The 14,678-nt window shown below is 45.9% G+C and overlaps 2 protein-coding genes across 6 annotated transcripts in view; one reads left to right on the forward strand and one right to left on the reverse strand.

Moving 5' to 3' along the window:
• The window catches only part of Snx3 (sorting nexin 3), a 35,438-nt gene extending 25,622 nt beyond the window's left edge, over positions 1-9,816 (reverse strand). Inside the window, exon 1 of one of the 2 annotated variants that reach the window (XM_006982764.3) lies at positions 9,526-9,816. In XM_006982764.3, the coding sequence (XP_006982826.1) occupies positions 9,526-9,687 (162 nt within the window). In that variant the 5' untranslated portion in view covers positions 9,688-9,816. The remainder of the gene's footprint in view (positions 1-9,525) is intronic. The other variant, XM_076552385.1, reaches the window with a different exon arrangement.
• Positions 9,817-9,842: 26 nt separating this feature from the next.
• The window catches only part of Afg1l (AFG1 like ATPase), a 189,122-nt gene continuing 184,286 nt past the window's right edge, over positions 9,843-14,678 (forward strand). Inside the window, exon 1 of one of the 4 annotated variants that reach the window (XM_076552378.1) lies at positions 9,843-10,134. The gene's annotated coding sequence lies outside the window, so the exon portion shown is untranslated. Of the gene's footprint in view, positions 10,768-14,678 lie in introns of all 4 variants that reach the window. The other 3 variants (XM_076552379.1, XM_076552380.1, XM_076552384.1) reach the window with 3 other exon arrangements.

Raw genomic sequence — 14,678 nt, forward strand, 5'->3', positions numbered from 1 at the left:
GTCCCAGCTCCGTGAAAGAGACCTACTTCCTGTCTGTCCGTTTTTTTTATAGTATGTTGTTCTGCCTTCTCATTGGTTGTAAACCCAAACACATGACTGCCTCGTCACTGTCTGAATGTACAGCCCCCTAGGTCTTAAAGGCATATGTCTCCAATGCTGGCTATATCCCTGAACACACAGAGATCTATGGGATTAAAGGCGTGTGCCACCACCGCCACACTCTTGCTATGGCTCTAATAGCTCTGACCCCCGGACAACTTTATTTATTAACATACAATCAAAATAATATTTCAGTACAATTAGATTACCACCACAAAACTGACCAGAGCAATCTAGTCCTGTTTCAGGATGGTGTAAACGTCTGTTTTTTGAGTCTCACTGAACAGCCCAGGTTGGCCTAGAAGTCACTATGTAGCCCAGGCTGGTCTCAAACTCCTACTGATCCTCGTGCCAGCCTCCCAAGTGCCAGGTTTACAGAGAGAGCAACCATGTCCAGAATGGGTGTATAGCAAGCATGCTTCAGTAAACTCAGCATTCTAAGTCATCAGTCAAGCAACAGTCACAGAAACTACTCAAATCTAACATTTTTTTTCTTACATGTGGATCTGGCCTTTCTTGACTTCTGGCTTACTTTCTTGACACAGAATACACATAGTAGAGGCCAAGCCACCTGGCTTAGGTGTAGAAACCCATAGTAGTGAGAACTTACTCAGGATACATGAATCTGAGCTTGCTTTACCCAGCAGGGCTGCATAAGAGGACGATTTGACCACGGGCATGGTTACCAGGTGTTTGGAAGGGTCTAGACTTGACTGTGTGGTTGTTCTGATCTAGCAAGGGGGAGGTCTTTTGCCCCACCCCTTGGCACTGTTATAAAAAGCCCTTTGGAGGAGGCAGAAGGGGCCATTGGGTTTTGATCCAGGTCCTCCCAAAGCTATCCTGTGCTTTTGTCTTTCTCCTCTTCACTATTTCTTTCCACAAGTTTCATATCCCTCTCTCCTCCTCATAGGAACCCTTTTAAAAGGTGGGAGCTGCCCTCCTACAGCTAGGTGAAGAGTCTGCATCTCTCCTTTTTAAATACCCAAGCTGAAGAGGCTGACATCTTTAACTTAGTGTTTAAATTGCCTCTCCTTCAAAACAAGTTTTCTATCTATCTTTGAAAACCACCATGGTTTTCTTCACTGTTGTTCGAGTGTGCCATTTCTGTTTCATGTATTTGCTGTAACTCTTTCAGAACTTTTTTATCCTTATCAAGGCTACTAACGATCGTAATAGTGGCTGTGCTTTTCTCAGACTTCCTCACTGTCTGCATTCCTCAGTGAGAGAGCACTGTAGTCACACTAAGAGAATCTCCAGGGAGGTGTGGTAAGTGCCTCACTGGGATGCTTGTTACACTACCACCGCCCAAGCCTCACCCCCCAGTTTAGAGGATCTATAATGGGGCTCAAAAGCTCTCCACATGACAAGAATACGCAAGGGTGGCGAACAAGTATGGACTCTATAAGGAACGTCCAGATTTACATCCCAGTAAATCTCACCACTACTAATTGGGACCTCCGGAAGTTAACGTCCCTAACCTTCACTGTTCCGGTGTCCACCATGTGCCAAGCGTGGCGTCTGGTGTGGAGCAAGGGTGGGTAGGACAGTCTGTCCTTCAGGAGCCTCTGGTGTGAGACATGAATGAAACAGGGCAACTAAGGCACGTGACAAATGACACTAGTCTAGTGTGGCAGGATCAGCAAAGTCTCTTCTGCTATGGGGTAAGTCCTGACAGCCAGATGAGGCTGCTGGAGGAAAATGTTCTTAAAAAGAGGAGTACAGCAAGGTCTGAGGACAACGGAACTCCACTTACTGGATGCAAGCACACCGAGGCCGAGGCATTAAGTTAGGCTGAGGCAGGATGCAGGCACAATTCAAGCCCAGGTTGAGCTTTATAGTGGGACACTGACTCAAAGATGCGAAAATGTGGGCTGGGAGGACAGCTCGGTCAGTAAGGAACCTGCCAGGCAGGAACCAATGGGACCCCTGGGACAGGTGAGAGTGGAGCAGAGTAAATCCTGTAATCCTGGTGCCGGGGAGGCGGAGACAGGCAGATCCTGGGCAACCAGCCTCAAGGATCAAGCTCTAGGTGTAAGTGAAACACCCTTCTCCAGGAAAAATAAAAACAAAACAACAACAAAAAGAAAAACCCTCCCTATGCTAATTCCCTGCCAGGTTCCACCCTCCTGAATGCTTAAGGGAAGATCCTTGTTTGTGTATCCTGCATAATGGGCATTAACAGCTTAGATGCAAGATTGTAAAATATCGTAGTGAACTTCTACCCTCCGGGGTTCTCCCATTGTGCTGTAAGACTGTATTTAAGACCTCCTCCCTCCTTCAATAAATGGCATTCTGCATTAAATAAATAAATTGATTAAAAAAGAAAAAAAAGAAAGAAAAACCAAACAAGGTGGTTGGCTGGGTGTTGTGGTACACACCTGTAATCCTGGTACTTGGAGGCAGAGGCAGGAGGATCTCTGTGAGTTCAAGTTCAGCAAGTTCCAAGCCAGCCATAGTGACACAGTGGGATGGATCCTGTCTCAAACAAACAAACAAACAAACAAACAAACAAACAAACAAACCAAAAATAAGGTACACAGCTCCTGAGGAACAAGACCCTGCACACGCTGAGGCACACACACCCCAGAAGCAGAAAGGGATAGAGGGATGAAGAGGAATAGGTCTCAGCCTCTTCACCTGCAAACACTGGGCTTACTCCTCCTTCGCTATACCAGAGGTTGCTTTAGATATTTAAGGCGGCACTTCCAAATAATAGGTATCAATCTTGGCACCTGCAGGTCACCTCTTCCTAGCACAGAATCAGATCCTCTCCAGCTCTCTTCCTAGGCACATCTTACCTACTGATGTCAACTTCTAGATCTCAAGCATGCCAACACTGGAATCTCCTACAAAGCGTTCAAACATCTGAATACACCAAAAACTAAAGTTTCATGTATTTTTTAAATTAAAAAAAAAAAAAATTGCAGCCGGGGCTGGAGAGATGGCTCAGCGGTTAAGAAAGAGCACTGGCTGTTCTTCCAAAGGACCCAGGTTCAATTCCCAGAACCCACATGGCAGCTCACAACTGTTTATTACCTCAGTTCCAGGGAATCTGACACCTTCACACCGATTCATATAAAGATAAATAAATCATAAATAAAAATAAAACAAAAAACTGCTGCTAGCCGGGCAGTGGTGGTGCACGCCTTTAATCCCAGCACTCGGGAGGCGGAGTCAGGCGGATCTCTGTGAGTTCGAGGCCAGCCTGGTCTACAGAGTGAGATCCAGGACAAGCACCAAAACTACACAGAAAAACCCTGTCTTGGAAAAACAAAACACAAAACAAAAATGCAGCCCGAGCAGTACTGCTGGTGAAGTGACTGTCTTCAACAGCTCTGTCCATCACCACGTGTCTGCATCCTGAATGAGAACTGGGAGGGTTTCTGCATGCATTGGCATTTCAATAAATGTCAGGTTGTTTTTTTGGGGAAAAAAAAAACCTGCAGCCCATACCAAAATACTTAAGATTATAACCATAGCAGCTCTTGTGCATTAAGTAGACAGCTTGCGGGCTTGAGAGATGGCTCAGAGGTTAAGAGCACTGTCTGCTCTTCCAGAGGTCCTGAGTTCAATTCCCAGCAACCACATGGTGGCTCACAACCATCTGTAATGAGATCTGGTGCCCTCTTCTTGCATGCAGGAATACATGCAAATAGAATACTGTAAACAAACAAATCTTTAAAAAAAAAAAAAAAGTAGATAGCTTGCTCTGAGTAGAAGACAAATTTTCTGTCTAATATAAAACAACAGAACTCCCTTTTTAACCATCACTGCTTTTATCACATTCTCTTGTGCACATACACAGGCAGGCAGAAAATTCACACACACACACACACACACACACACACACACACACACACAATTCAAAAAATTTATTTTTCAAAGGTCAATTACAATTGACCTCAAATGTATAGAGCATTTATTAGAAAGCATTCCAGTTGGGCGTGGTGGCACACATCTTTAATCCCAGCACTCAGGAGGCAGAGGAAGGAGGACCTCAGTGAGTTCAAGGCCAGCTAAGACTATATAGGGAGACCCTTTCTCAAATAAGAAACCAACCAAATTCATGTCTAACTGACTAACTGAAAGAGCTATGGAGATCGGGCTGCTATCTCTGGCATCAAATGACCTAATTTGGGATCAGGAGTTTAGAGTACTTGTTGGTTGCTCTTGCAGAAAACTTGGGTTCTAGTCCCAGTACCCACACAGTGGTTTACAAACACCTTAACAACTCCAGTTCCAGGGGACCTAACGTTCTCCTCTGACCTCTGCAGGCACCAGACATGAATGTGGGGCACAGGAATTCGTACACATAAAATAAATATAGTTTTTAAATGGTCTGATTTTCAGTTGGGCATAGTGGCACGTCTTTAATCCCAGTATCTGGTAGACAGAGGCAGGTGGTTGGCTGTGAGCTCAAGGTCAGTCAGAGAGGTAAATGAGACCCTGTCTTTAAACAAAAAACTTCCATTTTCTGAAATTCTGTTTTGGCCAGGCATGGTGGTGCAGGCTTGTAATACGGCACATCAGAAATGGAGGCAGAAGGAATGGGAATTAAAAGGCCATCTTCAGCTATATAGTGAGTCGGAGGCCAGCCTGGTGGGCCATAGAAAAGCTTGTCTCAGAAATCACAGTAACTACTAAGTTGACCCTTTAATAAAACACTTGCAAGTCTTAAATACTGATTTCCAACTTTAGTATTAGAGGACTGACCCAAAGAAAAACAACTTGCCAAGAAGTGGTGGTACCATGCCTTTAATCCCAGCACTCCAGAAGCAGAGGCATGTGGATCTCTGGGTTCAAGGCCAGTCTGGTCTACAAAGTAAGATCCAGAAGAGCCAGGGCTATGAAGAGAAAAAGGAAGGAAGGGAGGGAGGGAGGGAGGGAGGGAGGGAGGGAGGGAGGGAGGGAGGGAGGGAGGGAGGGAGGAAGGAAGGAAGGAAGGAAGGAAGGAAGGAAGGAAGGAAGGAAGGAAGGAAGGAAGGAAAAACAACCTATACATCTTCAGAACGATGAATGCTATCAAGCTGCTACTTGAAATGGTCTCACTATGCAGCCCCGGTTGGCCTGGAACTCCCTATGTAGACGAAGGCTGGCCTCTGCCTCCTAAGTGCTAGGAAAAGGCTGTTGGAAATCTAGCCACACTGCTGCTTCTACCAAGCATCCCCCTTGTTAAAACTTTTATCAACCCATGTTGGTATTAAGCTTTAAACTTGAATATTGTCTAACGACAATTTGGTTAGGTACCAAAAAACATGGCCCTTTTATATCACACTTGCCTCAATGAAGGTATACTTCCATGCTAAGTAGTCTTTATTTTTGTTTTGTTTTTGTTTTTGAGACAAGGTTTCTCTGTTTAACAGTCCTGGATCTCACTTTGTAGACTAGGCTGGCCTCGAACTCACTGAAATCTCCCTGCCTCTGCCTCCCAAGTGTTAGGATTAAAGGCATATGCCACCACCACCTGGCACCAAGTAGTCTTTTTGATAAGGAAATCCATCCATTTTATTAAGTCAACTGAAGCAAGTTAACACAAAAAAGGTAATTATCTGTGACTTTTCATTTAGAAGATAATTATATTTAGAAAGGGCCAAACTGTGAGTGAATACTGGATGACAGTCACTATATTATCCAGTCCTGGGAGGCAGATTTGACTAACAAGGATCCATTTCGTGGAAAGGAAGTGTAACTTTAGGTTTTTTGTAACTTGTCCTGCCAGGAAATGGTACTTATTCTTTGAACCCAAGGTTAGCTCCAACTTCAAGGAAGAACCTCATGCCTATTCCTGCTTGATACCATTGTCTCCAGGTACTATAGTAGACCTTAAATAACTAATAAATAACTTAAATAAACCTAACACAAACTTCATAAGCAGTGGCTGAGTTTCCTTTTCAGCCCTCTCTTTAATATGCCTAATAATCCAGACCATGAGCTTTCCCAGACCTTTAATCATTTACGGTGTTCTCTGCCATACCTACCCATTAGAACAATTTTTAAAAAAAAAATTAACACTGTGCCAATTATTTTCAGAAGCTGAGAGATACTAATCAAGTGATCCTAATAGTCTTAAACACTATTCTCAAACGTGAAAAGATAAATGGAGATTGGGAAACTTGTATTATAAAGTGCCACCATCTAGATAAAATTACCCTGTGAATTGGAGCAATTTCAATCAGACCCTGTAAAATTGAACATTTTTCTCAAGACTAGAATTAGAGAATAACTATAAGATAGTTTAAGGACCTGAACTCTGAAAAATAAAAAGACTTTCTACAGGCAAATTCAACAGCAAAGGCAGGCAGCAGAAACTAGGAAGAACACCAACAGTTTAGAAGAATAATAAATAAAATTACAAAATGATAAATGTATCCATCTCATGGCCATTCTAACTTTTTTTTCTCCTATCCTGGAACTCGCTCTGTAGATCAGGCTGGCCTCAAACACAGAGACCCGCCTGCCTCTGCCACGCAAGTCCTGGGATTAAAGGTGTCTTATTCTACCTTAATAGATCATAATTACTCTTGAAAATCATGTACTGCTTAAATAAAGCCTGAATGTCTTCCTACATTGCTGTCCTGGGTTTTCAGTCAATACACACTACACACTAAGAGAAACTCCAACAGCATTTTCTAAGCATTAAAAACTCAACTGTGTTTTATTACTGGGTGCCAGTACTGCCATTAGACATTAACACACAACCAACGGGCTTAGAATAAAAATAAACCAGAGTAGGTAAACAATTTATTTAATTATCAAACTCACTAATCACTCTTAAAAATGACTTTTCTACGTACATGGCCAGGCCATTAATAATTACATCCAAATGTCAGGTCCACTATTTAGTAATAAGGGCTCGTGTATTTTTGGAAAGAGAATTACCACACTAGGATCCATTTAACAATGTACTCAGCAAGATAAGCACCACGTTATTAAGTGGAGGAAGTGGAGGTGGATCCAGCTGAACTGTGTGACAGGAAGCACTCGCTCTGGAAGTTCAGAAACAGGAATGCCAAGTTGCGTGCTGGCACAAGGAGAAAACGTGTGGGTGAATAAAGCCAAAAGAGGAAGTGCTTTTCAGTGACAGGCCACACAGAACAGACAAAAATCACCCCCAGTGTTTAAAAAAAAAAATCATCACCTTAAAAAATTAATAAAAAAAATTCTTCTGGGGTTGGGGATTTAGCTCAGTGGTAGAGCCCTTGCCTAGCAAGCCCAAGGCCCTGGGTTCGGTCCTCAGCTGGGGGGTTGTGGTAGGGGGGATTCTTCTGTCTGTGCTGTGTGAAGGAGACCAGAAGAGGGCATGGAGTTACAGGTGATAGGATCTAGCTCTGTGGATACTGGGAAATGAACTCCAATCCTCTGCAGGAGTTAAGTGTTCTTAACCACTGAGCCATCTCTCTAGCCCCTAAAGTTACTGCAGGAGTTAATTGTGTTCTTGACCACTGAGCCATCTCTCTAGCCCCTAAAGTTAAAACAGGCTTGTGTAAGAGTGCATTCTCACCGGGTGGTGGTGGCACACGCCTTTAATCCCAGCACTTGGGAAGCAGAGCTAGGCGGATCTCTGTGAGTTCAAGGCCAGCCTGGGCTACGAAGTCCCAGGAAAGGCACAAAGCTACACAGAGAAACCCTGTCTCAAAAAACCAAAAAACAACAAAAGAAAGAGTGCATTCTCCAGCCGGGTGCACCCAGCACTCAGGAGGCAGAGGCAGGCCAATCTCTGTGAGTTCAAGGCCAGCCTGGTCTACAGAGCTCCAGATAGCTAGGGCTACACAGAGAAACCCTGTCTCAAAAAAAACAGAGGAGAAAAAAAAAAGTATTTCCCTAGGTGTACTGGAGCCTGAATTTTACAGTTTATGGAGAACAAAATACTAACTTGGCTCATGTTTTATGTATCTATAGGGTTTAAAGAGTAGCTTGCAAGACCAAGTTATTAAGTTTAATGTCTTACAACTTTGTTGATTCACCAGACATGGTGATATGCAATTTTAATCCCAGCAGTTGGGGCCAGCCTCATCTACATAGTAAATTCAAGCCCAGGCAAGGCCTACATATGAGCCTGCTTTAAAATAAATAAATAAATAAGCAAGATGGTGGTGGCCCACGCCTTTGATCCCAGTACAGTGGTTAAAGAGCCAGGTGGATCTCTTTGAGTTCGAGGTCAGCCTGGTCTACAGAGCGAGATCCGGGACAGGCACCAAAACTACAGAGAAACCCTTTCTCGAAAAACCAAATAAATAAACAAACAAACAAATAAATGTAAAAGTATGATGATTAACTTTTTTCCATGTCATTAATTATATAAGAATCATTTTTAAAAAGTGTGTTAAGTTTCACAACCTAAGTATATGTTAACACTACTGAGCCACACGACTTAAAAATGCCTAGGGTGGCAAATTTTGTTTACCACACAAAAAATGCCTACATTAATGAGAAATTTCTTCACTTAAAAAACACTAACAGTAACTTGTTATGATTCTTCTAAGCCCAAAATTATCCTGTGGTGTTTTTTCTAATAATTTAGTGTTTAGTGATGAATTGCTAAAATAAAAATTTTTTTCTAAATGTGGACAAAACCCTTAATCCTGAACTTCAGAGCAAAAGCAAAGCAGTATTTTCATTTAGCATCTTTCAAATCATCTAAATTACTTATTGCCAAAAATCACCAGCTATGAAATTCTAAACGCATGCTTCTACTTCAGCTGATTCCTTCATTCAGTTGAAGTGAAAAATCCCATTTGAATGAGTGGGTCCCCTCTCCCAGGCCGGTGTTATTTAGGGTACCGAGGTAGGTGACGTTCTCCACACCTAGGCCTTCAACAGGGCGACAGCCAAGAACGCTAAGGTCAACCATTTCCCATCCCTGCTAACGCTTGGTTCGGCCCTACCAAAAAAAAAATCTGTCACGCTCTTGTGAACTCCCATCAAGTTCTGCTCGGAGAAGCAAGCGTAGGACCCAGGTGAGCCCTGCAGCCTGGGAGAGGCCTGCAAAGACCAGCTCAGCTCGGCTTGGCCACGTCTTGGTAAGCGTCCAGGAAAAAAAAAGAGAGACCGAGAGGGAGGGCTTCAACTTTGCACAGCCCCCTCCTCCTCGGTCACACCTAGGTTCCCATTGGGGGAAGAGTGTTCTGGAAAGATCTACCTCTTCCACTCAAATGGCATGCCCAGATGAGCTGCCTGGGAGGCAAGCAGAGCTCTGCCCACGCCCTCCTCCTCTTCCAGCACCTTCCACCGAGCCAGCGGGCTGCTCCCGGTGCACACCGAACACGGAGACCCGGGCTCACGCCTCCGCCGGCAGACAGGCTGCCCGGGGCGTCTGCAGGGGACTCTGGCCTGGGCGGCCGCTGGCCCCGCTGGGGCCCCGCTGGGGGCGGTGGGGCCGAGCGGCCGCGCACCGGGTGGGGGTGACGGGGGTACGGGACGCCTCACCTTGACCCTGATCTCGTAGGTGGTGAAGCGGCCCCGGCCGACCCCCACGGTCTGCGGGTTGCTCACGTCGATCTCGAGGAAGTTGCTGGGCGGCCCGTAGGCGTCATTCAGGTTCTGCGGCTTGGTGATCAGCCGCCGGGTGTCCGCTACGGTCTCCGCCATCTCGCTGTCGCCGCGGCAGCCGCGGGCTCTCTCCGCCGCCTCCGCCTTCTGCCAACGCCGCCGCCGCTGCCGCCGCCCGCCGCGGGGACTCCGGGCTCGCGCGCAGCGGACGGAGGCGAACGAGCACGTAGGGCGGGCGGGCGGGCGGGGGGATCGGGGGGGGGGGGGAGGCGCTCGTTCCTCGCGAAGCTCCGCCCCGGGCTGCTCGGGCTTCCGCCCTCTGCCCAGGGAGAGAAACAGCTGACTGGGCTGAACGCCGCGCCCCGGTACGCAGGCCCCCGCTGCGGCCCCCGAGGGACACTGCGGGGTGGGGCCGAGGCGCAGCGGCGTCACGGGACCCTGTGAGCCCGAGGCCCGGCGGGACTACAATGACCACAATGCCTCGGGCGAGCGCGCCGCCGCCGAGGGACGCGCAGGCGCGGTAGGGAGGGGCGCCGGGGCGTTGGGGTGAGTTCCGGTGGTTCTGACTCAGCCTCCGCCCGGGAGGGACCCCGGAAACGATTTTAGCTGTCTTGGCGCATTGAAGGTAGTAGTTGGAACTGCAGGGAGGAGACAAAACTGCCTACACAGCCCGTCCAGTGCCTCCCTGTGATTCCTGGAAACTCGCTTCCAGAAACCTTGAATAAACGGCCCAAAGGAATCGGTTCACCTCTGTCATCCTTACATTTGGGAGTTGGAGACCAGGGAATCAGGAGTTCGAGGCCAGCCTGAGCTAAATAAACCCCCGTCTCAAAAAACCAGGGAGCTGGTGATGCAGTTCACTTGGTGGATTGCTTGCATAGGGTTTATAACGTCCTGGGTTCAATCCCCAGGAAGGACGTGAATCCTGGCGTAATGTAATGCCAGCACTCAAAATAGTGGAGGCCTGAGGATCAGAAGTTCAAGGACACCCTGCTCTACACTGATAGATTCAAGTCAGTAAAATAAGGGAGTGGAGTTTTTAAAAACTAGTAAGATCAAATCAAGGTCAAACTGTGTCTAAAGACAGGTCCACCCCCTAAAAACAAATGTAGACAAGCCAAAAGCAGCCCCAGGAATCCTGTCTGGATAAGCTGCCGCTCTTGTTTCCCACAAATGCTGGTAAGTTGGTTTTGTTTTTACATGGTAAATGTGCCTATATTACACTTAGAAATCACCTTAGATAAACCTTTCAAACAAATGGGGAAAAGGACCACAGAAGAACTCTGGAGGGGTTGAGGAGAGAGACAGGAAATAGGGAGCGCTGAGAACTCAGATACCAGAAGCCACTGCATTGTGCTGTCATCCATCATGTCTCATAGGCGGCTTCTCATCCGTTCCTTAGAGACGCTTCCGGCCAGCCTAGAAAAACAGCACCGTAGCACGATCTTGAAGCTAGCAAGTGCCAGAGTTAGCAGTTTGTTTTCAGAGTATGGGAGACCTGAAAAGGATAAAGAGTTGGAGGCGAGGTTCAGTGATTACGAGTGCTTTCTGTACATGAGTGAGGACCCACCACTAACTGCAACACGTACGTGTGTGTGTGTGTGTGTGTGTGTATGTGTGTGTGTGTGGTGGGGAGATAGGAGAATCCCTGGGGTTTGTTAGCTCTCATCCAGGGGTGGGGGCAGGGAACAACAAAACAGTGAGCTCCAGGTTCATGGAGAGACCATACCTCAAAGAAATAACCAACAGTGATAGAAGACATTGATGTTGGCTTCTGCCCAACATGTCAGTGTACATCACACACATATACACCATATTCACACATACACAGAAATAACTAGAAGAGAATAAAGTGGCTGGATGCATAATTTTTTTTTGTCTACACAAATGCCTCGTTATAATGGAAATGGGAAAAAAACAAAGGAAGCAAACAAAAAATGACAAAGAGAAAAATAATAAATCGTTCTTGTAACAGTGACCAAAATTACTAAATCCCCAGACTCAGAGGGAAAGGCAGAAGTATCTGGGGGTTGGGGATTTAGCTCAGTGGTAGAGCGAAAGGCCCTGGGTTTGGTCCTCAGCTCTGAAAAAATAAATAAATAAATAACAGAAGTATCTGGACTTCAAGGCCAACCTGGAGTACATACCAAATTCATGTATGTACATGAGACCTTTGCCTAAAAAACATGAGTTCAAGATTTAAATGTCAAAAAAAAGAAAGAAAAGACAGGGTCTGAGATGCAGCTCAGTCAGTAGAGTGCCTGCCTGCCTAGCATGCAAGGGAGCCCTGGGGTTGACCCTGGCACCACATTAAATGGTGGTGATGGCAGATGGCCGTCACCTGGCACTCAGTGGAGAAGGAGAATCAGAAGTTCAAGGCCAGCTTGAGCACCTGAGAGACCTTGTCTAGAAATAATGGATGCTGGATGTGGTGGCACGTGCCTATAATCCTAGCAGTGGAAGACTGGGGCTGGGGACCTCCGTTGGAGACCAGCTTGAGATTCAAACGGAGAGCCTGTCTCAAAGAAAATTAGAGAAAATTGAAAAGTCTTATAACCCTGAGAGAAGAGTATATCTTTTCAACTCTAGAACACAAACTTTTTCATTTATTTTATTTTGTGACAGCGTCCAACACAAATTCTTTTAACCAGTCACCCCTCTACAAAGAAGCAGAAGTTATAGCTAGGAAAGAAGACAGGGTACACAACATAGCCAGCCGGCCTTTCAACATTGCAAAAGAATTTCAACTTTATTCTTTATATCTTAAACAATGTGGGAAACAGCTGTATTAGTTCCTCTGATTTTTGCTGTGATAAGTAAGAAGCAACTTAGGAGAAAAGGATTCATCTCGGCTCCTGGTCCATCACAGAGTTCACAGTGGCGGGAGCGTATAGCTGAGACTCCTTACATCTGGAAAGATCGGGAAGCAGACAGCTGTATATGCTGGTATTTCTGTTTCAGTTTTTCTTTAGCCCTGACTCCCGCCCCAGGGGCGGTGTTGGGAGTGGGTATCTATCTATCCTTACTGATTCCAAATCCAGTCACGTTGACCGTGAAGATGTCATGTAAGGACAGAAATTTCTGAATAAAAAATAAACAGCAAAAAGTGCTCTAATGAAAAATGGGGGGCGTGGCCTGGGGCTGGGGCTGCCACCGAGGTTATGCAGGAGATAGAGTATAAAGGGGATGTAAAGTTGGGTAACAAAGGTTAATATTCCTAATATTACAAAAGTCTCCCTGAATTATTCTCTCTCTCTCTCTCTCTCTCTCTCTCTCTCTCTCTCTCTCTCTCTCTCTCTCTCTCTGTCTCTCTCTCTCTCTCTCTTCTCTCACGCACGCACAGTAGAAAACAGGAGGAAGGACCGCCAGGATGGTTCAGCAGGTAAAATGGTGCCGAGCCTGACCACCTGAGCTCAGCCCTCAAGATCTGCACTGTAGAGAGAGCTGACTGTAGCTGTGGCGTGGAGGTAGACAGCTTGCCCATCGTGCGTGATGCTCAAACCCTAGCACTAAAGAAAAGGAAGACAACCCACACCTAGGCCAGGACTATTCAAAAAGAGACGAAGAGACAGAATAAGATAAAATAAGGAGCTGGGTGTTTTGTACACCTTTAACCCCAGCACTTGGGAGGCAGAAGCAGGTGAGTTTCTGTGAGTTCAAGGCCAGCCTGATCTACAGAGAGCAAGTTCCAGGCCAGACGGAAACCCTGTTTCAAAAGAGAAATGTTTATGCATATCATTGCCTATAGCTTCTTTTTACTTTTCTTTCTTTCTTTCTTTCTTTCTTTCTTTCTTTCTTTCTTTCTTTCTTTCTTTCTTTCTTTCTTTCTTTCTTTCTTTCTTTCTTTCTTTCATTTTTCAAGACAAGGTTACTCTGTGTAGACCTGGCTGGCCTGGAACTCACAGAGATCTACCTGCCTCTGCCTCCCGAGTGCTGGGATTAAAAGCGTGCGCCGCCGCCGCCACCACCACCACCACCACCACCCAGCTCCTGTAGCCTCTTAAGAAAGGAAGTTCAAGTGGACAATAAACATAAAGAGTGTGCCCAATATTTCAACCAAATAAATGCTGCTGGTAGAGGCCTGAACGAGCATACCCGATCCATAAGTTTCATGGTAATTGTCAGTTAAGGATCTGTTTTATCAACTGCTTCCTTTTTTTATTTGAATGTGACTTCCCCAAACCCAGAAATCTCCAAGGGAAATAATAAAAGCAAGTAACTGGCCCTCCAGGGCCAGGGTCTGAATCATGGCACGCCTAAGACCTGCGTGGCGAAGAGCAGCCTAGTCTCTTCTAGACCTTTTGCCAGTTCAAAGCACCGTGATCCTCCCACTGGGACCTGTCTCCTACACCCCTGCCACCAGGCTGTTGAGCATTCCGGAGGAAATCCCAGACTGAGTAGTGAGCAGTTCACCAAATGCATGGTTTCCAACTTGATTTGAGACTCCCATACACTCGGGAAATCTCTTACTTTACACTGGTACCTCCACACTCATAACATGTAATCTCACTTCTTTCTGTACCTAGGGAAGTTTAAAAAACAACTGGGCATGGTGGCACACAGCTGTAATCTACAAGTTGGGAAGCCGAAGTTGTGGTTTGCTCAGTCTGCTTTCTTAAAAATATTTTTTAAAAAAGATTTATATGTATAAGTGTTTTGCCTGCACGTATGTATGTGCACCATGGGCATGTCTGGTGCCTGTGGAGGCCATATCTCCTAGAGCTGGAGTCACAGATGGTTGTGAGCCACCGTTTGGGTGGTGAGGAGGTGCATAAAGGTGATCTGATGGACTCTGCTGAAGGCGTTTTCTCAGTGAAGTTCCTCTTTCAGATAACTCTAGCTTGTGTCAAGTTGACAAAACACTAAGCAGGATGTAGCCTTTCACTTGATAACGCTGCAGTGAACGGCCTTGAATGTGGCAGATCCCACGTATCGGGTATGTTTGTAGGATGAATTTGTGTAGCTGGAGTTACTGAGCCAGAAGATAAGTGCATTCTTTTTTTTTTTAATTTTATAATTTGATTTAATTTTACATATCAGCCACAAATTCCCCTGTCCTCCCTCCTCCCGCACCCTCCTCCCCCAGGTGC

The sequence above is a fragment of the Peromyscus maniculatus genome, chromosome 16, assembly GCF_049852395.1.
Source record: "Peromyscus maniculatus bairdii isolate BWxNUB_F1_BW_parent chromosome 16, HU_Pman_BW_mat_3.1, whole genome shotgun sequence".
Classification (NCBI taxonomy): Eukaryota; Metazoa; Chordata; class Mammalia; order Rodentia; family Cricetidae; genus Peromyscus; species Peromyscus maniculatus.